The 26,091-nt window shown below is 41.2% G+C and overlaps 1 protein-coding gene and 1 long non-coding RNA gene across 2 annotated transcripts; one reads left to right on the top strand and one right to left on the bottom strand.

Moving 5' to 3' along the window:
* Nucleotides 1-8,541: 8,541 nt before the first annotated feature.
* On the top strand, nucleotides 8,542-25,689 carry LOC140120468 (centromere protein H-like). Its single transcript, XM_072139500.1, has 10 exons — nucleotides 8,542-8,643; nucleotides 11,532-11,672; nucleotides 13,433-13,488; nucleotides 13,872-13,914; nucleotides 14,546-14,617; nucleotides 15,361-15,417; nucleotides 22,592-22,655; nucleotides 22,983-23,034; nucleotides 25,051-25,208; nucleotides 25,469-25,689. The coding sequence occupies exons 1-10, from the start codon at nucleotides 8,603-8,605 to the stop codon at nucleotides 25,559-25,561; spliced, it is 777 nt and encodes a 258-aa protein (XP_071995601.1). The 5' UTR covers nucleotides 8,542-8,602; the 3' UTR covers nucleotides 25,562-25,689.
* On the bottom strand, nucleotides 14,734-22,073 carry LOC140120469 (uncharacterized). Its single transcript, XR_011853813.1, has 3 exons — nucleotides 22,015-22,073; nucleotides 19,737-19,836; nucleotides 14,734-14,811 (listed from the first exon to the last, which is right to left on the bottom strand). It is a non-coding gene; the product is annotated as an uncharacterized lncRNA (long non-coding RNA).
* Nucleotides 25,690-26,091: the final 402 nt, after the last annotated feature.

The following is a 26,091-nucleotide window of genomic DNA, read 5'->3' as shown; positions in this document are numbered from 1 at the left end:
GGAACACCCTGAAAACCCGGTTTGGACCGGAGCTTGAAGTTTGGTCCGGTGCTTGATTTCAGCTTGCTGCATTACTCTGAGCAACACAAGCTGAGAGGATAATACCTCCCATCCAGCAACAAACCCCTGACTGTGTCACAATATATATATATATATATATATATATATATATATATATGTTGTTGTATTGGTTTTTTTGTATCGTATTTGATAAACTAAGACTATTTTATGTACCATACTTTTCAGACTATAAGATGTGCCCCAGATTTAGTCTTCCAAAAAAAGTAAAAATATATTTTATACCAATGAAAATATCCCTGTTGGTTGCACAACAGCACAGCACACACAGCTTTTCTACATCCATACATTTACACACAGAGCCATGCTACATTTATACATTTGCACACACAGCTCCGCTACATCCATTTGTTCATTCACACACACAGCCTTGCTATACACACACACACAAACAGAAAAGGAAAACATTCTGCACTGCTACACACATGCACATAGGAACACACTGTCCACTGCTATACATTGGCACTAGGCTCTGCAATGTACACTGGGAAATAAATAGCACACACATAAGGAACACACTGGGTACTGCTAAACACAGAACACACACACAGCTCTGAATGAAACATGCCGTTTAATAGATATTCTCTATTCATTATGAATACAAAAAGACTGCACACCAAACTGAGATCTCTAGGGAAAGCACAACATGTGATAGTGTGTGCAGACCCAGAAGTCCAGCTCCCCCACCTGGACAATAACCATAGAAACAGTAGATAAATAAACAATTGTATATATTTTGTTACAGCATTCATGAATGATCTATTGATGTTATGGTCATTGCCCAGGTGAGGGAGCTGGACTGCCTGGTCTGCACACACAGTCACAAGCTTCTGACATCACTCCAGGTCCTGGAGGTGATATACATGTCAGGACACCTGGAAAAGGGAGTGCGGAGGTTCTCCTCTATAAGAGATCAGGTGAAGCACTATGTCAGCACATCACCCAATCTCCATTACGGTCAGGAGGGTCTGGCAGAGCTGGATCCTCCTGCCCTTCGGACCATAAGACGCAGGCACGTTTTAGCAAGATTTTTTCTTGCTAAAAAGTGTGTCTTATGGTCCATAAATTATGGTATATTTATTTTATATTGGTGGCATTTATAAGGTCAACTGAATTACAATCTAAATTATTTTATAGCTGCTAATAAAATACTTGACAAATATAATATGTAAAGCATAAGATAATCTCTAGAGGGGTCACAGGCTGGAAAAGAAAAAAACACTTACCTGGAATTAATTTTTTAAAATAAGAAATGTGACTTCAAATAATTTGCTGCTTTGGAAAGTCATCTCATATATTTTTTCTTCCAGTTCCCCATTTTTCATAGTGCAAACTATGTATTGTGAACATCCATATCAAGAGTTGAAACGAAAAGCAACATCTGAACGGGGTTTTACACTGTACTGGAAGTGTATTTGAAACCCAATTAAAAAAGGCAACATCTGAGGACCAAAATCACTTCAATAAAATATTAGTACAAATGTCTGATCTGGAAATAATGTGAGTTTTAAGGGATGTGAAGATAACAATTTTTGGATGATTTAGTTTGCTATTTTTTTGTTTGGTGTTCCACTGACTGGGATTGTCCTTTTACTAGATACTTTACTAATAATAGGGGTTTGCCCTTTATTTTTAATTTTTTTTCACTGCCACTTAACTTTTACAATAACACAAGGATATCAGAGAGTGTTCCTTCTAAAGTGCGGGTCATCCCAAACCACCCCATTGGGTTTAGGTCAGATGGTCACAGAGGCCTAGGCCAGACAATCACAGAGGCCTAGACCATATCATTAACCACTTCAACAGAAGACACAAAACTTCATGGTATAAATCATAAACCCAACCATAAACAAAAATGATCAGCTTCTCACAAAAACACAGTGTATCACTTTCCAAAAAGACAGTGACTAGTAATGAGCGTCATAAGTTCGGGTCCAGGTTAGGTGCTGCTTATTAAACACCCCTCCCCTCACCATTAATGCCCATTATCAATGTTGGCGCTGATCACTGCCACCGGCATTTAAATCAATGTGCTGCTATCCGATGACATCATAAGGAGCAAGTCTCCTCTCCAAAAAGGTGGGGAAAGATTGCTGGTATGTGCCAAAGTGCACACGTTGTGTTGAATGTAATGCCGCTGGTGGTTTTACAGGCGGTATTTAAACAGTGAACACTGGGAGTTACTGGGGGTTTGGGCACAACTTTTAACAGGTCCACTCATCAATAAAAAAAATACAAACACCTGTCATTATTATCAACAGAACCACAAATCTATACTATGGTTTCCGGTTTCAAATCTCCAAAGATTTTACCAACATATGGGATGACTTGTGAATAAAAAAAACAACACATTATATAAGAAAAAAACTCCCATTGACTATAATTAGGAAGCATGCATGCCATTCTGACAAATTTGATAATTGACAGGGCACTTACATTATAATCCAAAAAAGTGCAGTATAGACTGCTGTGAGGCTTTAGTAGGATACATTTTCGGCCCCTAATAGAACTTTGTGACAGGAACATAAGCTAGGAAGGTTTGGACTAATATCCATTAGGGAATAAAAATAAATATATATGCCAGGGGGAGAGGGGGGGGGGGCTGGCGGTGCTGCCTAAACCACAGCTACTACAGCATGAGTTACAAGCAGTAGTAAGGGCATGGCTGTGGTTGGGATGGCACCGCCGAGAGTGATGGACTGTGCAGTGGCTGAACAGGAGCACCAGAGGAGGTGAGTATAAGAGGTTTATTATTTTTACAGACCCCCCAACCATATATTTTTACAGACCCCCCCAAAAGTAGCTGTCATTCAAACATCTATGAAATAGACATCCTTCTAGCTGTCCATAACAGCAGACAACAGATAACTGTCAGTTTAGGTAAGTAACATTTCTTCAGGTCTGTATTCTTGTCTTCTATTTTGTAATTACCAGATCCAGTATGGTTGTAAGTCATCACCAGGCATGTTATCCCATCAATCAGAGCTGTAAAAAGAACATGGTGGAACATTATAACCGCCATCCATTTTTTCATCCATCTCAAGACAGTTTCATTGGGAATCCAGCCTTTTTATATCCACCATAAAGGGAACCCGTCACCACGATTTACCTACCTCTACTAAATGCTGCAGCCTGCATGTTACGTAAGGCATGTTACCCGTACCTTTGTATTTATTTTCAAGCTGTTCCTTCTGTGCCAGAAGTTAACTTTAGAGATATGCAAATTAGACTGAAGTGCTCTTGGTGCATGTTTAACACTACTAACAACAAGATTTGTGGCGGTACCTGCCGAACACAGGTGTGAACTTAGATTTGACTAAAATATTTTCCCTCTCTTTTGTTAAAGGGATTCTGTTACCAGATTGCATACCCATTAAAATACCACCCCCCCCCTTCCCTCAGGGAGGGCATTAAGTGTTTTTCCTGAATTTCTTAAAAAAAAAAAAAAAAGAAATCTCCTCAAATACCATGTGAAACTAAGCTGAGAAGAGTCATATTTGCCAGAGATGAGTAATGTTTAGAAGCTGCAGGGGCAGATGTCCCTTCAAATGCCCCTAACTTTGGTTACATAATACCCAGATCCATTCTGGCATTATATTAACCCCATAGCACATTGCATCTGTCTACAATCTCGGTGTGCAAACTCACTACGGAGTACCTCTTCACTGCCCAGCAAGCAAGCCAAGCAACAGGATGCATGCTCTTTGAGATTGTAGACAGAGACAGTTAATAATATACAGTATATACTTGAGTATAAGCCGAAATTTTCAGCCCAAACAGCCCCACACGGCTCATACTAAAGTGATCATGGTACAGGGATGGAAGGGGCCCGCTGCCTGCTAGCCGCCAGACAGCAGGTACATGAAAGGGGAAGAAAATCAAGCATACAATTGTTTATCACAGCTTTGCGGGCTCTGACTGTGCAGGTGTGTGCGGGTAGAGAACATGGATGTGCCTTCCTACACTGCTTGGCTGCCCCTGGGAAAAGAGAAAGCCGCAGCTCACCATGTGGCCCTTCTGCTGTGAACATGTCATTATTATAGGGGCTCTGCTGCATATGTCATGGATGAGGAGAGGCAGGCGCTGGACATGTCATGGATGAGGAGAGGCTGGTGGATTGATATGTCATGGATGAGGAGAGGCAGGTGCAGGATATGTCATGGATGAGGAGAGGCGGGTGGTGGATATGTCATGGATGAGGAGAGGCAGGTGCAGGATATGTCATGGATGAGGAGAGGGAGGTGCATTATATGTCATGGATGAGGAGAGGCAGGTGGAGGTTATGTCATGGATGAGGAGAGGCAGGTGGAGGTTATGTCATGGATGAGGAGAGGCTGGTGCTGGACATTTCATGGATGAGGAGAGGCAGGATATGTCATGGATGAGGAGAGGCAGGACCACTCTCCACGACCACTCAGTACCAGAATCCGAATTTGCTGTTTGACCGTTTTTGCCCGTTGCCTGCTACCTGTTGTTGAATAAAGAACCGTGAGTTGATTTGCCCGACGTTGACTCAATCTGATCCCTGGATATGGCTGTCTACCACCACTACCCATCCATTACCCACAGACCTATCTTACAGACCTTTAGGGGTTGCCCCAGGCAGAAACCAGTACAGCCTCTTCCTCCATATTTCTTCACACATCACCTGTTGGAAAACCTTCCAGGCTGTAGGACAACCCTAGGCCGCAATCGCCAGCCCCTCCAGTATTCTGGGCCCCAGCTGCCTCCAGGTCCCAAGAAAAGGCTAGGCCCTGGTGGGGGATGTTGCACATGGATAGGGAGAGGCTGGTGCTGGATATGTCATGGATAAGGAAAGGCTGGTGCTGGATATGTCATAGATAGGGAGAGGCTGGTGCTGGAAAATTTCATGGATGAGGAGAGGCTGCTGCTGGACATTTCATGGATGAGGAGAGGCTTGAGTTGGACATTTCATGGATGAGGAGAGGCTGGTGATGGACATTTCATGGATGAGGAGAAGCAGGTGCAGGATATGTCATGGATGAGGAGAGGCAGGTGCAGGATATGTCATGGATGAGGAGAGGCTGGTGCTGGACATTTCATGGATGAGGAGAGGCTGGTGCTGGACATTTCATGGAATCTACTGCTCCAACAACATCTTGTGAAGACCAGTACACAGTGCCACACAGGACATGCAGTCAGGACTGGTAGTGATGTATGAAGACAGGAGGAAGACGGGCCAGCACGACTTTTGAGAACAGCAGTGTCACGGTCACACAGAAAGCAGAAGAGTCTGGACAGGGAAGAGTCTGGAGGGAGGAGTCTGTGGACCAGTGGACCCTCTGGACCACCACGGGAGATGGTATGAGGCCCACAGTGGCAGCCAAGGTACAGGATATTCAGGAAACAGTCCGAGCCTGGGATGACAGCAGGAACACAGAGAAACACTGGTAACACTGGCACGAACTGGAGACACCGCGGGACTGGAACCCTGGAAGGCAAGGCAGGAAGCACGGAGGCAGACTGAAGACTTGACACAGGATGGCAGGAGCACACGGAGGTACACTGGTAACGCTGGAGACAGGAACATGGAGGCGCCTGGAAACGCTGGAGGAACACAGGGAGCACGGAGGCATTTGGGAACGCTAATGGGCTTTCTCTTCCACAGGAACGGCTTAGGGAAGCCTGGTATGGGGAAGGGAGGTGCCGGATTATAAGGGCTAGCTGGATTAGCCAGAGCTAGCAGGAGGACGCTAGCCCTTTAAGCAGTAGTACAGCCAGGAGCGTGGAGAGGAGAGTCCAGGCCGTGGAGCGGGGAGCGGGACATCGGCAGCAGGGACCGCGGCACATAGAGAGGCACGGATGTGCCCGCCATCCGCGAAAAGGATCGCGGGGGCACCCGTGTCAAACAGCACCCTACCCCCATGACTCTTTACCAGTAATTTACATTTACAACATGGTTAGAAAGTTCTCATTTACAATATACTTCTGCAGCTAGAAAGTTCAGGTGCATTACTGTAAACCATATTACCATAATGGATGACAGAAACGCCTTCTCAATTTGTGTAAAGAAAATGTGATACCAAAGGGTAATCAAAATTCAATAAACTTTATTAAATGACTGAAAGCTTCCCGTAGGGATAAAATGGAAAACACAAGGACAACAACAGACTAACATACAATGCACAAAACCCGGATATAAAACATGATTATCAATGGTATTATCTCTGAAAATTAACCTATGCTGTAAGCAAGGACCTTAGTCAGTCAGAAATATTGCATAACAGCACCCAACCTCATAATGGAGTATAACAACATCCTATACCAGTGATGGCGAACCTTTTAGAGACCGGGTGCCCAAACTACAACAAAGATCCGCTTATTTATCGCAAAGTGCCAACACAGAAATTTAATTTGTGATTTATACTCCCTTCTTTGTCATAGTTTTCATTGATACCAGCACCCTGAGGACACCAATAAAGCAGAAAATAGTCCCAGGTAGAGCTGTCACTTTAAAATAGCTCTGTGCACAGCAAGTCCTGGGCTGTCTGGGGCTGCAGGAAGATACCTGGAGTCATCTCTGGTGATGGCCTGAGTGCCCACAGAAAGGGCTCCGAGTGCCACCTCTGGCACCAGTGCCATAGGTTAGCCATCACTGTCCTATACCCTTAATGCCCCAGTTGTCTGAGGAGCTAACAGGGGTAAAATAATGATGTCAATAGATAAACCACTAGTATAAAATATACAGACTATGTTGATGTGCACGGACCCCAACATGTGTTTCGCCACCAAGGCTTCTTCTGGGGGAGTCAAGGGGGGTGGTTTTGTTTGGCCCAACCGAGCCATCTCCTCTAACTTTTGGTGTATTCATAATGGATGACAGATTGAAGACTTTTATATAAGATTGAAATATTCAAGACCTCCAGTAAGAAGATTAATTCCACCTGATCCTTCCATTAACCTGTATACATACACATGTCAATGAGATCTGTAGCATTACTATGTACTGATCATATCTGGGTCACTGTATGTCACTCTTCACACCTCATGAAACAAATATATTTTCACGCATCCGTACCCATCGGTATATACATCCGCTAATAAAATGACAACATACAGACAAAATGACAACTCTACACTACAATACCAGACCCATATGTCACAAGACACAACATGACGCTGCCTCGCCTACTGCTAAATCTCCTATCATTGTCTATTCTCCCCCAGTCAAATAATTATTTATTTCTTCTCTATTGGCAGTAACCACATGTACCATTCTCTCTGATCAAGAAAACAGTGAATGTCTTAACGGAAGCAGGAACAGCGAGAGACCATTTTTTTTGAAGACCACTCACAGTACTTTAGATAAGACAAAAATCAACAAAATGGCCGCTAGTAGACGGACATGATTTGTGTCATCCACTGACTCTAAGTCATGTGATGGATGTGACCTCCAAAGTTAAAGCCTCTCTGGGAGCGTAACTACATTGGTAGCAGCCATAGCAGCTGCTATGGGGCCCGCAGTGTCAGGAGGCCACGTCAACCGACCTGACACACTAAAGTAGAATATGTGTATAGGATGTGTATATACTGCATGTGTGTAGATACTGTATGCTGTATTTTTGTATATGGCGCTGTATGTGTGTATATGCTCTACATGTTTGCGCATGAGTGTATAAATGTGTTTGTAACTCGTATGTGTGAGTACACAAATATGTATATTTTGTAAGTGGGAAGGGGTCCCCATTCAAAAGCCTGCTATGGGGCCCTGCCTCTCCTAGTTACACCCCTGTATTCCTCCATTAAAAATTATATTACATATTAATGTAAATATCTTGTTAGTTTTCCACAATGTGTTACACCCCTTAACCATTTATTAATTGCCAATAAGGTTTCGCTATATGGCAGAGATCATGCAAAAGGTTTTGTGGTGGATTCCATGATATTTTTTTCCGATTCCAGATGTTACATTTAGGATGTGTTCTGGTGGGCAAAAATCTAGAAAATATATTGCCCTGGAACATGAGAACATATCCATCAAAAGGGGATTTTATTATTATATTATCATTAATTATAATGATAAATTATAAATGTAAAAATTACCACTTTTTCCTGTTTTGAATTTTTTTAAAGAAAGCCATGAGACACTACTATTTTACTAGTATTACTGAAGCAAATAACACCTTTGAACCAAAGAATTCTTGAAGGGTTTTTAATGCACGTTGCCTCACATTTTTTGTTTTATTTTTGACGCATTCCAAAGTCTTCAGCCTTGATATCATGCAAAGGTTACAATGCGTTTTCATTGCATTGCATTTGCTAAAATGCAGTGTAACCTCAGCATGTGATCATGGTTCAAGCCTTTGGAATGCATCAAAGCCACAGCAAGGACCCGCGACACAACACATTGTGTGAACGCTGCCTCTGTTATTAAAAACGGAATTTTTAAGGTGTAATGTTTGCAGCGATTGGCTGACTAAAACATAGTGGGAGGGTGTAAGAATGTTACAAATAAGGGCGGAACCACTTTGAGCAGTCATTAGAGCTACTTGGTGGGACCATCATGGCATCTAAAAAGAAGGCAGCAAAAAGAGATGTGAACAGGTCAGGCCATTTTTAGATAGCAGAAAGTAACAGTTATTAGCTATCATCAACCTAATGAAGGGTTATGAAAGAAAAGACATGCTGGGACCTATGGTGCCACAAGAGTCTGGTGACAGAACCACATAAGCTCCATATTTTTGGAACTAATAGTAGAACAAATGTTAGACAAGGTGCACATGTTAAAGGGTGTTAACAAAAAATGTACATAGTTTGCAATGCATTAACATTACCTCTAAGGGTGATGTCACATGTTCAGTTTTTCAGATGCAGTTTTTGATGCCCAAACCAGGAATGGAGTAAAAGTAGGAGGAAGAGCAGCACCTTTCAAGTATTTGTCTCACCCATTATGATCCACACCTGCTTTTGGCTTAAAAAAACTGCATCAGAAAAACTGAACGTGTGACCGCACCCTAAATTGTGTTTGATTAAGCCTGGTGTTAACCTGTTTAACAGAATGTAAACGCAACATGTGCATTCACCCCCAAGTTCACACGTTGTGTTTTGGTTGCGTTTCAACGTTTGCTTTTTCAGATGCAGTTTTTAATATTCAAACCAGGAGTCGGGTGAAAAGAGAGGAGGTGCAGCTTCTCTAAATTATATGTTCTCAATCATTATGACATTCTGAAACCATCTGAAAAAGCAAAAGTATGAACGCACCCTCAGTTTTTCAGATAGTTTTTGAAGCCAGACGAAGGTATGGATTTTCTCATTAACCCCTTAAGGATGCAGCCATTTTACAGCTTAAGGCTCAGTCCCATTTTTTGCATATGACCTGCGTCTCTTTATAGGGTTATAACTTTTGAACACTGTTATTTATCAAAGCGATTTTGAGATAGTTTTTTCCCCCACATGTTGTACTTCATTTTAGTGGTAAATTTTGGCTGATAGGTTTTGCGTTTATTTACAAAAAAAAATGATGAATTTTTTAGAAAAATTAGCCATTTTCGAAATTCTAAATCCCCGCGTTTTCAGGCAGATAGATTTACCACCTAAATAACTTTACATTTTCATAATTTTTGAAATGTTTGGATAATTTATTTTGACGTCATGCGGCTTACAAATCGAATAGCGATTTTCCGTATTTTCAGAATTGACTATTTTGGGGATAAATACTGTTTGAAATTTAATTTTACATATTTAGCATTAAACCACCCTATATAACCAACCCATTTTCAAATCTGCACCCCTCAAGCTATCAGAAACAGCATTTACGAAGATTGTTAACCCCTTGAGATCTTCATAGTAATTGAATCAAAATGGCGGTGAAATTTAGAATGGTCAAATTTTGTCGGTTATACGTTCATTTAGCCCTAAAATTTACACATTTCCAAAAGATAAAAAGAGAAAACCCACCATAAAATTTGTTCTACAATTTCTCCTGAGTGCAGCAACCCCCCACTTGTGTTATGGGGGCACAGCGAGGCACAGAAGGGAAGGAGCACCCTGTAGCTGCCAGGATTTTAGTTTCCTCATTGATCCCTTTTGAAGGCTATAAAATGTTCGCTTTTCCGTTATTGCGGCCATGTGACGGCATTTTTTTTGCGGGATGAGATGCTTTTTCCAGTGTTACCATTTTGGGGTTGGTATCCCCTATTGTTCAAAATTTAGGAACTTTTTTTGAGGTCATGAGTAGAAAACCATCAATTATTATTTTTATTTTTTTTCGTGTTCACCGTATAGCCTAATAATACTGTTATCTTTATTCTATGGCTCGTTAACAATTACGGGGATACCAGACATGAATATTTTTTCTTATGTTTTACTAAATTTGCCAAATAACACCCCAATGTGGGGAAAAATCTATAATTTTTGCATCGCCGTCTTCCAAGTGGCATAATATTGTTAAGTTTTTGGCTACAGAGCTGGTTGATGGCTTTTTTTTTGCAGGACATGTTGTACTTTGCAACAATATCACTCTGGAGTACATATGTTTTTTTGATCACTTTTTATTGCATTTTTAGTGGGATATAATAGGTAAAAATCATAATTTTGGGCGGGTTTTTAACGTTTTTTTTTTTTACGGCGTTCATCATATGGGTTCAATAGTTATTTAGTTTTACTCTATGGATTGTTACAGACAAGGTGATACTATACATGTGGGGTTTGTGTTATGATTTAGACTTTTTTGAGAGTTATATGTCTCTTTATACGTTTTGGGGCTTATGGGCATTTTTAGTGATTTAGAAAGTTATTTTTTATTGAAAAACATTTTTTTTTACATTTTTTACTTGATCCACCATGGGACATGAACAAGCAATTATCTGATTGCTTATTCATGATAATACTCTGCAATACTTATGTATTGAAGGGTATTAGCAGTGTCAGCCTATGCAGAAGCACGATCGTGGGGTAAACACCCGCGATCGCAGCCCACTCCGACCGCGGGTGTTAGCCAGGGATGTCAGCGGTAGATTACCGTTGACATCCCGCGACTCCCGATGCTGGTTCGGCTCCTGTGCAGAGCTGAAGCGGCATTGTCTCTGCACAGTAGCTGTACTGCGCTGAACGCTATTCGTGGGACTCCACACAGTACAGCTACGGCGCAGAGCGCTAAGGGGTTAAGAAGTGCTGCTGCTCCTCTATTTTCACTCCACTCCTGTTTTGGGGCTTAAAAAACAGCATCTGAAAAACTGAACGTGTGGACGCACCCAAAGCCTTTACTTGGAGCCACATGGGGCATATTCACCTCAGCTGCTGAAATTTGCAATCTACAGTTGCAGAATAGTGAATGTATACTATATACACTGCATAAAAAAAAATCTTTAAAAAAATGGAAAGAGAAGATTTCTAAGGATGACAAACATTGTAAGAATTTTTTTTTAACATTGATTTTAAAATGAAAAATGGAGCTTCTGGCTTCTGTATAAATCTTGTGGTTTTGTTGACAGGGATCAAGTGCCTGAAGTACTTGTCCAGCTGCGTAACACGAGCATCAAGTGTGCTGAAAGTTGCCTTCCCTGTACTCGTAGAGAAAAAGACAATTTCCATAAAGCTAAAAAAGGGTCTGAATCCTGCATGCAGATTATCTGGTGAGATACTGTAACCAGATTGTGCTCTTATCTCGAGTGCATTAAAAAGTGAAGTGCATTACACAAAAACCGCATGGATGTGGTCTCTAGGGGTGATGCCATACATGGCACTTTTGGTCCGTTTTTAAACATCTGTTTTCAGTCCGTTTTTGGCTGTTTACCATCCGTTTGGCTGCTTACAACCTGTTTACCTACTAAAATAATTGAGAAAAACTGACTAAAAATGGACCAAAAACGCCATGTGTGGCATCACCCTAAAAGGAGATGGATCTTCCTCTGAACAGTCAGAAGGCTCCATAAGGATTAGGCATTGATTATTTAGGAAAGTCTTTGCTGTTAGAGGTAACCACCTAGGTGCACCTTCCACTGAAGAAGATAGCTGGCCCATGTATCATCCTTAGATCTCTAAGGCCGGCGGCACACGTGACGTTGTAAAACCCGTTTTTGGGCCGTTTTTAAGCAGTCCATTAAAAAAATGCATGCGTTTTTGAAAAATACATGCATTTTTTTGAAAACTCATCCGTTTTTGACCAGTTTTAATTAAGATAATTGATAAAACCTGTCAAAAACGTCCCAAAAACGCGTTCAAAACGCAAACACGTGTGCTGCCGGCCTAATAGGTCAGCCGCCCAAATTTCGGCCAGCAATGATCATAGCAGTGTATAATACTGCAGACATCTGCCATGTATGGAGAGGGCACAGCGCATAAGCCTCCTTACACTCCAGCCATAACTTGTACTGTACTTGTCAGTAGGTCTTTAAATGAGATGTGTTCTTAAAATCTACTTTATAATCTGTTAAAATAATCCTTTCTATTCTATTTCAATTATTAGTATCTGTTATTCATGGGTACCTTCCTTCATCCCTGCTTCTGTCATTGGTGGTCAGTGTTTTACATGAGCAAGTTCACTACATGAAACTTGGTCTGCGTTTTAGCCTGATTCATCAACCTTAAAGGGGTTTTCCCACTAACAAAAGTTCCTCTGTATAGGGCCTAACTTGGTGATCAGTGCTGGGACCCCAACAGACAACGAAAACATGGGGTCCAATGTACCTCCGTCGGACCCCTCGTCGCTCCGTCAGACTGTCGCTCATGACCGTTCTGCTCTATGGAGCAGACGGAGATCGTTGAGCTCGGCAATGTGCGGCCATCTGCTCCATTACTCTGACGGAGCGACGAGGGGCACGACGAGGGACATGGGACCCCATCGGACCCCTCATTTCCGGGATCTGTGGGGGACTCAGTACTGAGAGACCCACTGGTCAGCAAGTTAGGCCCGATCCCGTGGATAGGGCCTAACTGCTTTTTCGTTGGAAAACCCCTTTAAAACGTCACTAGGAATGTCATCTTTAGCTGGTCACAGTTTCCCATAGCCTAAGTTATACGTATTTTAAAACAACCTTTGTCAGCATTCAGAATAATTTCAGCAATATATATTTAGTTCACATTACCTGGCTCCCAGTTAGCAGTTTAGTGAGTCCTAGGCTGGGGGGGGACTTTGCAGCCTGTGTCTCCTAATGCATTCTTCCTCTTCTCCACACTATCCCCTTCTCTGCCTGCTTAATGAACATGACCAGAAGTGCGGAGGGGTTAACTGGGCTGCATGAGTGTGGAGGAGAGGAGACTGACACAGGCACACACAGATTTGCATTAAGTGTTGCTTGGGCTGCTATATCCAGCCAACACAGACTGAGTAACATGCAGATAACAATTGTTTTTTGTAATTACAATTTAACCCTAATCTCATTGTTTTCTGCAGTTTTGGAAGGCAAATGAAACAGCAGTTGATGGATATGAAAACTGAACTTCATACAAGTTTGTATTAACCAGTGCTTTTGCAAAATATAAAGTTTATGTAAATTTAGTTTCTGCTGTTATTTTAATGGGGTCAACAATCTTGTTCTCCATGGGGGTGTTGTCATTTCCAGAGTTTGTTATATTCTATTATTAAAATAAGCTTGAGTGAAATTTTATCTTGGGTTTATAAGGAGTTTAGCTTTCACCCTTTCTCTTTATCAATTGTCATAAGTGCTTTAGATATAGTGATGACTACAGAGGAAGAGGGGAGGGAAAATGTAGTTCAGACAAATTTTCCTCAATAAAGTTTATTTAATCTTTACTAATATCTTCAATATTAATTTCTCAAAAATATAAAAGCGCTTCAAAATAACACACTTTGGTATATATATTTTTCTCAGGAGGACTTGCTAAAGATGATATTGATACGTCTTTGAATGTGAGGTAGGTTTCTTTGGTATTTTTAGTGTATATAGTTAATAAGGGGGCCAGGGGAATGACTTGCAAGGCTTAACATTGTGACATTTTTGGGGGTCTTAGTCACTGATGTCAACAATACTTGCTTTATCATGGTAGTACTGCCCATATAAGCCCCTGTCACTGATCAATTCACCTGCCATTGATTTGAATTTTTGGACCAAATCTTTAATATATACATCCCAGAGTATAGAAATATTTTGGCCATGGACTCTATTTTTACTTTGACTATTTGATGTTGTCATGCCAAGGGGGAGGAATGAATATGTTCAGGGTGTTTCCCCAGTGATGTCAATTTCCTTATATTGACAGTAACATCACCGGGGATATCCCATGTCCCACATAGTCTGGGAGCATAATGGAAAGGTGCAGGGTGCTGGTTTTTCCATCCTGTGTTTCCTGCAGTATGGAACATGTATGCAGATAGTGTGGATTTCTGACATGGATTTTGCTTGAAAGCCCTGTTTTATATGATCGTGTAAACTTTAAAATAAATGTTTTATATTTTTTCTCTTAAAATTATTTTGTTCATAAAGTTATCTGGTTGGTTTGTTAATAAGCTACTGACAGTGACAGTAATTTTTCTATGGTTATTTAGTCTTAGTATTGCTCGTGTGCCTTTAGAAAATGAAATTTGTTCTGTGAAAAACAAAGAGCTTGCTCTCATGAGGTAAGTACATGTACACAGCCATAAATATAGCATGCAACGTTGGCTTCTACAGATCGTTTTACTATGGCAGTAATGCACTTGCACTTTTTTCATTTTGCCTACCTGTTCCTGTCCATCACTCCTGTTCAGTTATGTTGGACAATCATACTTGCCTCAGTGCTTCCAAGCTGTTTCGTTGATGTGGACAATTCCATCTGAAATTTTTTTTTTTTTTTTTAGAACACTTCCATTATGTATATTTGTAGAAGCTGCATGCTGATATTTTGGTTCAATCCCAAAATATAGTTGGAATTCAATAGAATTTGATAAATTTTACAGAGCATGACCGACTTATAGTTTTTCCTCCAAAGCAGAATGCATTTATGGATGAAAATGGATTAAACAGCCAACCATATTGAATGAAACAAATAGCTGTGTGCAGTAGAGGTGCAAGAAAATCAACCACATCTTTTGTTTTTGAAAGTTCTGACTTTGTATGGCAGTTTCACATTGCAGTTGTGCCGAGTTCTGTGAGTTCCGACACCTCTGCTGGGTACGGGAATGCTTACATCATAGTGATATGTTATGGAAGGAGTCTATTTCTTCACTAAAAAAACAGTGCTGACACTGTAAACAAGATGACAGCGTTGGTGCTGCTACATACAGTAGCTTTATTTTTTAATAATTGGAATATCTTGAGGTATATTAGGAAATCATTAATTTGACTTATAGTTGTCACCACCTCACTGTATGTGTCTATTTAGGATGCAGACTTTCAATGCTTTGCTGACTGTCTTACAGAAAAATGTTGAACAACGTGGGTAAGTGAAACTATTTTATCTAGTCTATTAAGAATCAGTGGCTAGTGTTGTGCAGTACCCTGCAGTGTCATTATATCTCAACTGCTAATCATAAAACTGGCATAACTAGTTGCTATAGTAGGATTTTCTATAATGTCTTAAAGGGCACCTGTCAGCAGACTCCACTACCAGTATGATATGAAGGAGATTAAAGAACATCACTGATGGTAGATGATTAGTACTCACCTCTCGATTCCATGCGGTACTCATCTTTTCTTATAAGCCATATCAGAAGCATTATTTAAAAAAAAAAACACTTTGTATAATACGGAAATTAGGCTAGGGTGCTATGCAGAGCACCTTTCGGCACTGCCGGAATTTAATTTGTTCACACCCCTGGTCATTTGTCGTCCTGCCTACAGAGGTTGCAGAGAGCTGGTGAGCTCTGAAAACCTCAGTTATGCACAATGCTAAAGCTGGGGATCCTCTGTAGGCAGGACAACAAATGACCAGGGGTGTGAATAAATTAAACTCCAGTGACATCAAGCAGCCTGCTACACTTTTTTATTTTAGCCTACTTATGCCACATTTATAAAGTGAATACAGAGGTGGTAGTCAGAAGTATGAAGTATGACATAGGCATAGGAAATACTTAAAGGAAACCTACCATTTGATTTGATGCATTATGAACCAAACATACCTTGTGACAGCTGTAGCTACACTGATGCAGGATCATAGCATGGTTAATCTCTGTGCTGAGGGGTTTTGCTGATAAAACAATTATACCATTCAGGACCTTGGGATAGCTGGGACAGACAGGGAGCTTAATTGCAAATGGCTGCTATGTAAAGAATGACTAAGCATAGCTAGTCAAGCACTAATCAACCTGAGCTGGATCACTCATACACAGCAGCTGGGGGATGGTGCAGCAATTGATTATTCTTCCTCCAGGCACAAACCAGTTACATCATTCTCTCCTGTGCTAGACAAGCCCTGAAGGAGCCACAGAAGAGAAAGCTTCATTATCATAATGTTTAGGGCCGCATCTGCCATGAGGCAAGATGAAAATCTTGCATCAGGCGACAGATAGCGGCTCCCCAAGCAGGGCGGCGTCCTGATGCACAGACCAACCATTTCAGCAGAATCTACTCTGTGTGCTTATCACCAGATCCTCCTCCTGTCTCTCACATGATCCTCATCCTCCTTCTGCCTCCTCCCACAACATGCCGGCACCGACTGCAGGAGTGCAGTGAGCAGTACTGCCATCTACTGCAAGTACTTGCCGCTCTGACTGCTCCTGACATGAAAGCTGAAGCCAGCACTGCAGTTTCTAGCAGCCACTCACATTTGTCATGCTTCCAGAGCATAGGGAAGCTTCTGACAGCAGCCCCTCTCCTCCTCTGATGTGGCTGAAGCTTGACAAGTGGTGGTGGAGCTGCAGTCCCGAGTCCAGAGCAAAGGAGTGTGAAGTGAGACTTAGCAGAGAGGCACACCGTAAGTTTCTGCCATGTCTGTTCACTACATGTGGAGGCAGGGCAGATTCTAGCATATTTGCTGCCTGAGGCGAATATTAAAATGCTGCCCCCCCCCCCCCCGGTTCAGAAAATGCTGAAAACTTTACTAACAATTAACATCCCCACAGGCAGCTCCTGTGTGACTGACTACAGGTTCTGGGAGTCATTAGTGACATCTAGTACCTTAGAGATGACAATTTCTTCCATCAGGAGGACTTTATTCCGGGTTCTCCAATCCATTACATATCACTGCTGAATTCATGGCCGGATATCTTCAGCTCCGTGCAGCATCTCCACCCAGCGTCCCTAAAAATATCAGTCACTTACAGTATAAAGTCTCCTGGATAACAACACTGCGCTCCTAAATAATATATACCCCTCACAACACAACTGACCACATTCTCCCCACATACAAAACATCCCTTCCTTATTATATATATTCTACTGGAATTATAGCATGCACAGCACCAATCAATATACAACACCCCCTATTTATTAATACAGACCCCCCCCAAACATTTGTTTTACATGATGCAAAGTAATCTATTGTATCTTATGAATAATATATCCCACCCAGTTATTATGTTACGTGTGAATTTATATAGAGTACTACCCTGATTAATGAAAATATATAGCACCTCCTAATGAATATATATAACTTATTTTTATAGGCCCCCCAGTATAACCAGTATCCAGCCCCATATAAATATATACAGCCCCCCCAAAATAAACAGAATCTGGCCCCATATAAATATATACAGCCCCCCCCCCCCCAGAATAAACAGAATCTAGTCCCATTTCAATATATACAGCCCCCCAAAATAAACAGAATCTGGCCCCCCATATAAATATATACAGCCCCCCCATATAAATATATACAGCCCCCCCAGTATAATCAAAATCTGCCCCCCCCCATATAAATATATACAGCACCCCCAGTATAATCAAAATCTGCCCCCCATATAAATATATACAGCCCCCCAGAATAAACAGAGTATGCCCCCCCATATAAATATATACAGCCCCCCAGAATAAACAGAATCTGGCCCCCCATATAAATATATACAGCCCCCCCCCCCCAGTGTAATAAGAATTTGGCCCCCCATATAAATATATACAGCCCCTCCCCCCCCCCCCCAGTGTAATAAGAATTTGGCCCCCCATATAAATATATACAGCCCCTCCCCCCCCCAGTGTAATAAGAATTTGGCCCCCCATATAAATATATACAGCCCCTTCCCCCCCAGTGTAATTAGAATTTGGCCCCCCATATAAATGTATACAACCCCCTCCCCCCCCCAGGAAAAATGGGATCTGGCCCCTTATAACTGTACACAGCCTCCCCAGTAAAAAAGTATATATAGATGACAACCTCCCCCCCCCCCCCCCCCGTTACAGCAGTAATCGCCCCCTAATATATATATGGCCACATTTAATTAATAATTGGACAATAAAAATAATAAAACTTGTACTTACCTCACGGCAGGGTGCTCCCACGGCGCGGCTCCCATATTCACGCGGCTCTTCTGGCAGCCGCGGCTCCGTTGAGTGACACAGGCGCGTGACGTCATCATCCGCCGCCTGTGTCACTGCACTGTGCGGAGCGACGCCAACAGCCGTAAAGGTGCTGCGCCGCTCCGCATGTAAATCGCACCTGTTTCTTAAAGAGACAGGTGCGATTTATCTGAAGGGAGATTCGGGCGCCGGCGGGCCCACATTGGAGCTGCAAAATGCCGCTTTTAAAGAGAACCCGTCATGCAAAATAACCCCCTAAACTAAATATATTTTCATAAACTGCCATTAGAGAGCATTGCCTCTATCCCTTCATTGTCCCTCTACATGCCTGTAAACCTAAGCCATGAGGTCCTAAAGCTGTATGCAAATGACCTGTGAAATGTCCAATGAAGCATTAGCATATTCAAGCTGTCCACTCTATTCATGAGTGGGAGGCACAGCCACACCCCCAGTGCTTGACTGACAGCCTGTATAATGATGTGAGGCTGTATAATGATGTGCTTCCTGGTGATGGCGCCCCCTGCAGCCTGTGTGTGCATGTGTGTGTGTTTAGGAGAGATACAGCAGCTCCAGGCAGCCATGTTACAGCAGAACACGTCAGATTCATGTGTAGCTGATGTCTGTGTCTCTCACCTGTATATTAGGAGGATGCAGCATGTCAGCAGATGACATACACACTAGCCATGCTTTACTATACATTACACACAGACATGAGCAGGGGGAGGAGAGGGGAGGGGTAACAGGGGTGACATCACTGCCTCTGACCATGTGACCAGCCTCATTTATATGATAAAGAATAGATTATTTTACAATGATTAATGTATGAAATAACTAGATAAAGGCTGGGATGGGATCCTTGTGAGCTGCTCCAACAGGTAGTAGTGACAGGACTAGTGACACAGACCTGATGACAGGTGTCCTTTAAAGAGGGCCGCATTCTGCCGCCCGAGGCGAGATTTTCATCTCGCCTCATGGCAGATGCGGCCCTGTGTGGAGGAGAGATTAGGGAATGTTGTAGTTTCACAGCAGCTTATATGTAGTGACTGTAATTTTACTGCTCAGGCCAAAAATATAGTATACAAAATAGCATGCATGACAATAATATTTTCCTCATTACCTCCTTCCACATTGCAGAAAGCCACAACGCTGGAATATGAGAATATTCCTGCTATTCAGCTATTTGCTAGGCTAGTAAGACTACTTAATTCAAATAGTTTGCACTTTTGATCCAAGCCTATCATTGCAGATAGCCATACAGACAACAAAAAACAAACAATAATTTAATGAAGGGGTGCTATATAATATACCTACCCTCTTGCTGCCAAGAATGCATCTCTTACACCCTGACATGGTGGCTCCTCTGTCTAACACATCCTGGATATTGAGACCCATAACATTTGATTTGTAGAACCTAGAAACACAGTCTTCGTGTCATCAGAAAGAAGAGTTGTGTTTAACCCCTTAATGACCGCCCTATCGGGTTTTTACGGCGGTCATTAAGGGTACTTCTTCTGATGCGACGCCTTTCTACGGCGGCGCATCAGAAGAAGTTTTCGGGACACCGGGTCTCGCTGGTGCCGGTGTCGGGCTGTGATATCACAGCCCAGACCCGGCACTAACACCCGGGATCGGAAAAACTCCGATCCCGGGTGTTTAACCCCTTGCACGCCGCGGTCAAGCATGACCGCGGCGTGCAAGTGTGTCCCCCGTGGATCGGACCCCCCCGGTGTGCTTACCGGGGGATCCGATCCCTCCTGCCGCTGCCCCGGGTTCCGACGAGTGACCCGGGGCTGTCGGCTCCTCTTCTCACCGGGTCCTGCCTTCCTGGCAGGACCCGGCTGTAAGTAACTGAGCATGCGCAGCATGCTCAGTTACTTTCACTATACACTGCAATACAAGTGTATTGCAGTGTAAAGGCTTGAATAAGCGATCGGATGATCGCTTATTCAAGCCAAGAAGTAGAAAATGTAAAAAAGTAAAAAAAAAAAAATTAAATCTTTTTATAATATAATTAAATAAATAAATAAAATAAAAGTCCCATAATCTCCCCAGTAACACATAAAATGCAAATAAAGTATATAAAACACAAAACACGTACATATTTGGTATCACCGCGTCCGTATTAATCTGTACAATAAATCTAAATCAATATTGAACCCGCTCGGTGAACTACGTAAAAAAAAAACTCGAAAAACTTCCCATAATATACAATTTTTCATCAAACACCATCACAAAAAATGTTCTAAAAAGTGATCAAAAAAAGTTACGGTACCTAATATGATACGACTGAAAAGAACAACTGTTTTCGCAAAAAATAAGCCCTCAACCAGTTCTGACAACAGAAAAATACAGAAGTTATGGCCCTGAAAAGTTGTCAATAGTAAAAACAATGCGATTTTCTCCAATATTGGTTTTGCTCAGGAAAATTGAGCAAAATAAGAAAAACTATATAAATGAGGTATCACCGCAATCGTAGTGAACCAGAGAATAAAGATAAAATATTATTTTTACGTTACGGTGAGCGGGGGGGGGGGGGGGGGAATGCTCACAATCCAAAATAAAAATTGATGATTTTGTTGGTGTCCCCCTTGAAATAGTTAATAAAATCTCATGAATAAGCTTTAGACTCCCAAAATAAATTATTTATACATTGTATCTCATCCCATAAAAAATAAGCCCTCATATGATCGCATTACCAAAAAAAATAAAAATTTATAGGTCGTACAATGTGACAATACAAATCTGCTGTGAATGGCGCCTCCTTTCATTCTATACTCGGCCGTGCGCCCGTACAGCAGTTTACCACCACATATGTGGTATCAGTACACTCGGGAGGAATTGGGCATCAAGCGTTGCAGTGCGTTTCATCATTTAATTTATTCTGAAAATGTCAGTTTTGGCCTAAATGAATGTATTTCCAAAAAATTCCATAGTTTCTAAATCGCAGGTCCATATTTTTTAACCCATGTGAAACACTTAAAGGGTTAATGGACTTAATAGAAGTTGTTTTACATACGTTGAGGGGTGAAGTTTCTATAGTGGGGTAATTTATGAGGTTTTACTATTATTTAGGCCTCTCAAAGTCACTTGGAAGCCGAGTTGTCCCTCAAAATGTGAGTTATGGCAATTTTCATGAAAATAAGAAAAATCGCACCTAAAGTTCTGCACCTCATAACATCCTAGAAAAATGACCGGAAGCATAAAATATCATCCCACCATAAAGCAGATATTCTGTAAATGTTAATTATCAAACTTTTTGGGTAGTTTTACTTCCTGTCTGGAAACCAGAACATTTCAAACTTGGAAAATGAAGAATTTTTACAAACTTTTGCCAAATTTTCACTTTTTTTCAGAACGAAACGCAAAACGTATCACTTAAATTTTATAACTAACATGAAGTACAATGTGTCACGAGAAAACATTCTCAAAATCACCGGGATATGTTAAAGCGTTCCGAAGTTATAACCAATTATCGTGAGACATGTCAGATTTGAAAAATCGAGTCTGGTCATTGAGCTGAAAACTAGTGTCGGTGATAAGGGGTTAAAGAAGTTTTGTTTCTTTGTGCAAGATAATAGGAGACATGTACCGTTATATTTACAATCAGCAATTTCATCTTCATATACAGACCCCATTTCCAACTGTCACTTCAACTGCTAATATCTCTCTGCTCTCTGCTGCTGCAATATTTCCTGCACAGAGGGGGGGAGTGTCTAAGGGCGTAATTTCCATTTTCGCCTCAGGCAGCAAATAGGCTAGAATCGGCCCTGATAATGTTATATATGTTTCATCAGCAAAACCACTGAGCTCAGGGATTAACCAAGATACTTTCCTGCATCAGTGTAGCTACAGCTGTCTCAAGGTATGTTTGCTTCATAATGCATCAAATCAAATGGTAAGTTTTCTTTAAAAATTGAGAAAATTTGCAACCTTTTACCAAGATGTCTCAAATCCAAAGCAGACTTTAATGTTTCATGTGCCACGTTTATCAAGCAGTATAAGCAACTATGATAAATCTGACAAAAAGCGCCTAAGACAAAAAAGTTGCAAGAAGTGTTTTTAATGATAATCCAAATATTAACTAAATAACTAGGAACTGGGTTTGTTATGTTAAAGATGTTAGCGTTCTATGTTCTAGTCTGGTTTATTTTTCACTTAATTTTTAGACCAATAATGGGACTGATGAATCATTCTATGGGAATATGTAAGCAGACCATGGTGTTACACCAGGTAAGCATTTGTCTGATAACATTTAATACCATATTTTGTGAGCTATAAGATGCATGTAACAATTGGAGAACAAAGAAGTTAAAAATATTAAATACAAATTAAGTATTTATTGGGTATCATAGGAAGTGTCAATAGAACACTCGAGAATGAGAATTTTAATCCTATGAACTAATAACTTTTTTTTAATATATTTTGGTTATACTTTGGCTGTCTTAACGTATCTTAACTTATCTATATTATATTGTAAGGCTCAAACCATAAAGCACACACAGTACTATGTACTGTATACACACCTGATGATAGTGATTTATATCTTACTTAATTTAGAACAACAGACAGTTAGAAGAGCAACTGGCTGTAATACGTAGGCGTAGGATAGGTAAGTACACAGAATTTGTATATCTGATGTATATTTATTACTGATGTATTTATTACTGATTGTGTGGATTTTATCTCTGTAGTATTAAATGCAGATGGCTAGCAGAAACACAAGCATATGTTCACTTCTGAGGTCAAAAGCTTTTCTAGTTATATGAAGCCAATGCCTCTCCAGCATCCCCATGGCATCCTGCTTCTCCTGTGGTCAACTCCAGGCTCCATCATATCCATGTGTGACTAGCAGGAGTCCTATGTTTTACGCTCGTTATCAATGGCATTGGCTTCTTAAAAGATGCAGATGCTATTGATTCTTGTATAATTTGGAGCATGTGGAGGACACCTGGCAATTGCACTTGACTGTCCGGGATATAGAAACGATAATTCTCTCATTGACTCTAATTTTGACCATCCAACCAGTTCCAACCATTGCTCCTTTCAAGCATTTAGTGGTAAGGAGACCTCCGATTTCAAAATAGGTTTGCGTTCCACCTCCGGGACAAAATATCAGGTTCCTATGGCCTATCCTGTGGATACATGTCATAAATATTAAACATCTGAATACCCCTCTAAGTTCTCTTCTTATGCGGTATGAGAACAAACACAAGAAACAGCGGGGCTTGGGTGATTGCTTAGTTTGTGTATTCTAATTTTTGCAAGAACTTTCTGCAGCTATAAATCTGTTTCATATATCTGAATGGGACTGTTTCGGTGGATTTCTTCAAAGTCTATCCGTTCATGCTGCCATATATGAACATGCCTTACAAAGTTTAAAAGGAAATATACCATCATACACTTACTCATAGATCCAGACACTGTTACTGCAATCTTATATTTGTTATCTATGGTTTCCTTCCATCTAAAATCAACTTTTACTCAATAATACTCATATCCTCTTCATCTTGATCCTGGGGTGTTCTTCACTAGTCTTGACAGGCCAGGGTTACCTAGAAAAGAAAGTTCTAAAAAAGCAGCATGGTCGGGGGGACAAAAAGTCTGGCACTCTGGGCTGCTAATTATGCACCGCCCGCACCTCCCTCACCCATACTGGGAGCATGGGAGAGTGAGGTGACAACACGTGAGAGGAGTAAATTCACTCCCCTCGCGTGACGTTGCCTCGCTCTCCCAGCATGGGAGGAACTGAGGTGAGTATTTCTTGGTGTTTTTTTTTAACTGGTTGATTTATTGCAAACTTAATGGTAATAAGCCTGAAAGGCTACTGGAGCGGTTCCCAGAGACCATCTCTGCTGATGCTTCAGACTGTTATTGTACAAGGAGCACTTTCCCCTCTCACCCTGTGCTGAAACTTCCTGTGCTGCAGTGTGATTACATTAGGCTGAGGGAGGGGGTAGTGCTGGGGGAGGGAGACTGTCGCACCCTCTCCCACCCCTCCCCCCCTAACTGGTGACTCTAAAGCATGGAGAGGCTCTGGGAACTGCCCTAGTAGCTTTTCAGGCCCATTAATATAATTTTAAAAGTTGATATTTGAAGGACAAAGAATACCACAATGCATGGATCTTCTGCACAAGTAAGTGTCCCTGGTTTATCCATGCTTGATTTTGATTTTCTTTAAAGAGAATCAGTCAGGCGAATGAAAGCCTCTAGCAGAACTTACTAAAGTAAGAAACTGGCCCACCCCCAGTTAAAGCTAGAGATTTTACAATAATCAAAACACACCGATAAGCTAGGAAACAATCCACGTCGGACCTAACTTACAGCGGTCCGGCTTATTCACGAGGGGACGGTCCGAGGAGGAGGTGATTGCAGCATCAAGTCGGCCAGTCACTCCAACAGCAGGTGTGGTAGCAGCAGTCCAGGGATGAATCTGAAGAGAGGGGAGCGACTTGCCGACCCCTTATGAATATGCCGCTGGTGGATTGTTTCCTAGCTTAGCGGTACAGAAAAATCTAGAGATTTTACAATGCTCTATCTGGGGGAGGGCTAGGGAGTATTTATTTAAGCAAGTGCTGCTAGAGGGTTTCACTCGACAGGCCCTCTTTAAATGTTTTTTTCATTCTAGAAACACGCATGAAACAGCAGGAATTGTTCCAAAAATTAAAATATGCTGAAAAAACAAATCGTAAAATCCAAGATCTGGAAACAAAGACCCAGGATAAAGGAAGAGAAACCATTCAAAATGTGACATGCAAAATCATCATCATTCAAGAGATTTTTCAGGTATTCAATTTGTAAATTATGGTATAGCCCTCATGTGAGAGATAATATAGCCTCAACCTCCTGAAAATTATTATTTTCCAGATATTGTCAAATATTTTATTTTTATATAATATTGACCTTTCAATATAGGGATCGCTCCCAGCCCAAAAAATATAGTATTGTATAGAGTTTTGTTACCCTGTGGCAGCTCTCTGTGCATTTGCCAATTATCCCTTGTTTCTAACAATTTGACGGATTCTACTTTTGATTTTTCCCAACAGAGGCTCATTCTAAGTTCCCAACTGAACTGGGCTGAAGACGCCCATTTGAGCAATCTGCTGTTAAAAATGATGGATTATTCTTCCTTTTCATAGTGAACAGTCAGCTAAACTAGTCAAAGGTGGAAGAATGTGATTTCATCATGAATAACTTATTATATACTCAATTTATAACTTTTGTAATTTCTGTTTGTGTATAATAAATATAGATCTTTTATTGTTTATATCCTTATGTCCAAAAAGGAAAAAAGTACAGGATTATATAGTTTAGGGTTTTTTAATTAAATTGAAAACCTAATGTAACCCCCACATTCCCTCACCAATGCCATGGTGCTCCCCATCTCAGCAATTGTAAAAACCCAATTGTCACAGAGACAAAACCAATTGGACTGGAATTACCCTTATAAAATATACCTGTTCTAACTTCTATACAAATTCAGCTTAAGAACAAATCTACATAACCCATCTTGTATGTAACACAGGAACTGCCTGTATGTGTGTAGAAAAAGTGCTTGTGAAAGGTGGCTGCCCCCCCCCCTACCCCAAATCTACTGTGTTCACATACTTGCCCTATCCTAAAATTTTAATGGACATAATGGGACTTATTTACAAAGGGTCCCGCTGGC

Source organism: Engystomops pustulosus, chromosome 3, assembly GCF_040894005.1.
Source record: "Engystomops pustulosus chromosome 3, aEngPut4.maternal, whole genome shotgun sequence".
Classification (NCBI taxonomy): domain Eukaryota; kingdom Metazoa; phylum Chordata; class Amphibia; order Anura; family Leptodactylidae; genus Engystomops; species Engystomops pustulosus.
The sequence above is the reverse complement of the archived record's forward strand: the minus strand, read 5'-3'. Positions and strand labels throughout refer to the sequence as shown.

Coding starts and splice junctions, on each gene's coding strand:
- LOC140120468 (XM_072139500.1), top strand. CDS start 8,603: ATGGCATCTAAAAAGAAGGCAGCAAAAAGAGATGTGAACAG. Junction 13,489..13,871: donor GAAAACTGAACTTCATACAA/GTTTGTATTAAC, acceptor TATTTTTCTCAG/GAGGACTTGCTAAAGATGAT. Junction 13,915..14,545: donor GATACGTCTTTGAATGTGAG/GTAGGTTTCTTT, acceptor ATGGTTATTTAG/TCTTAGTATTGCTCGTGTGC.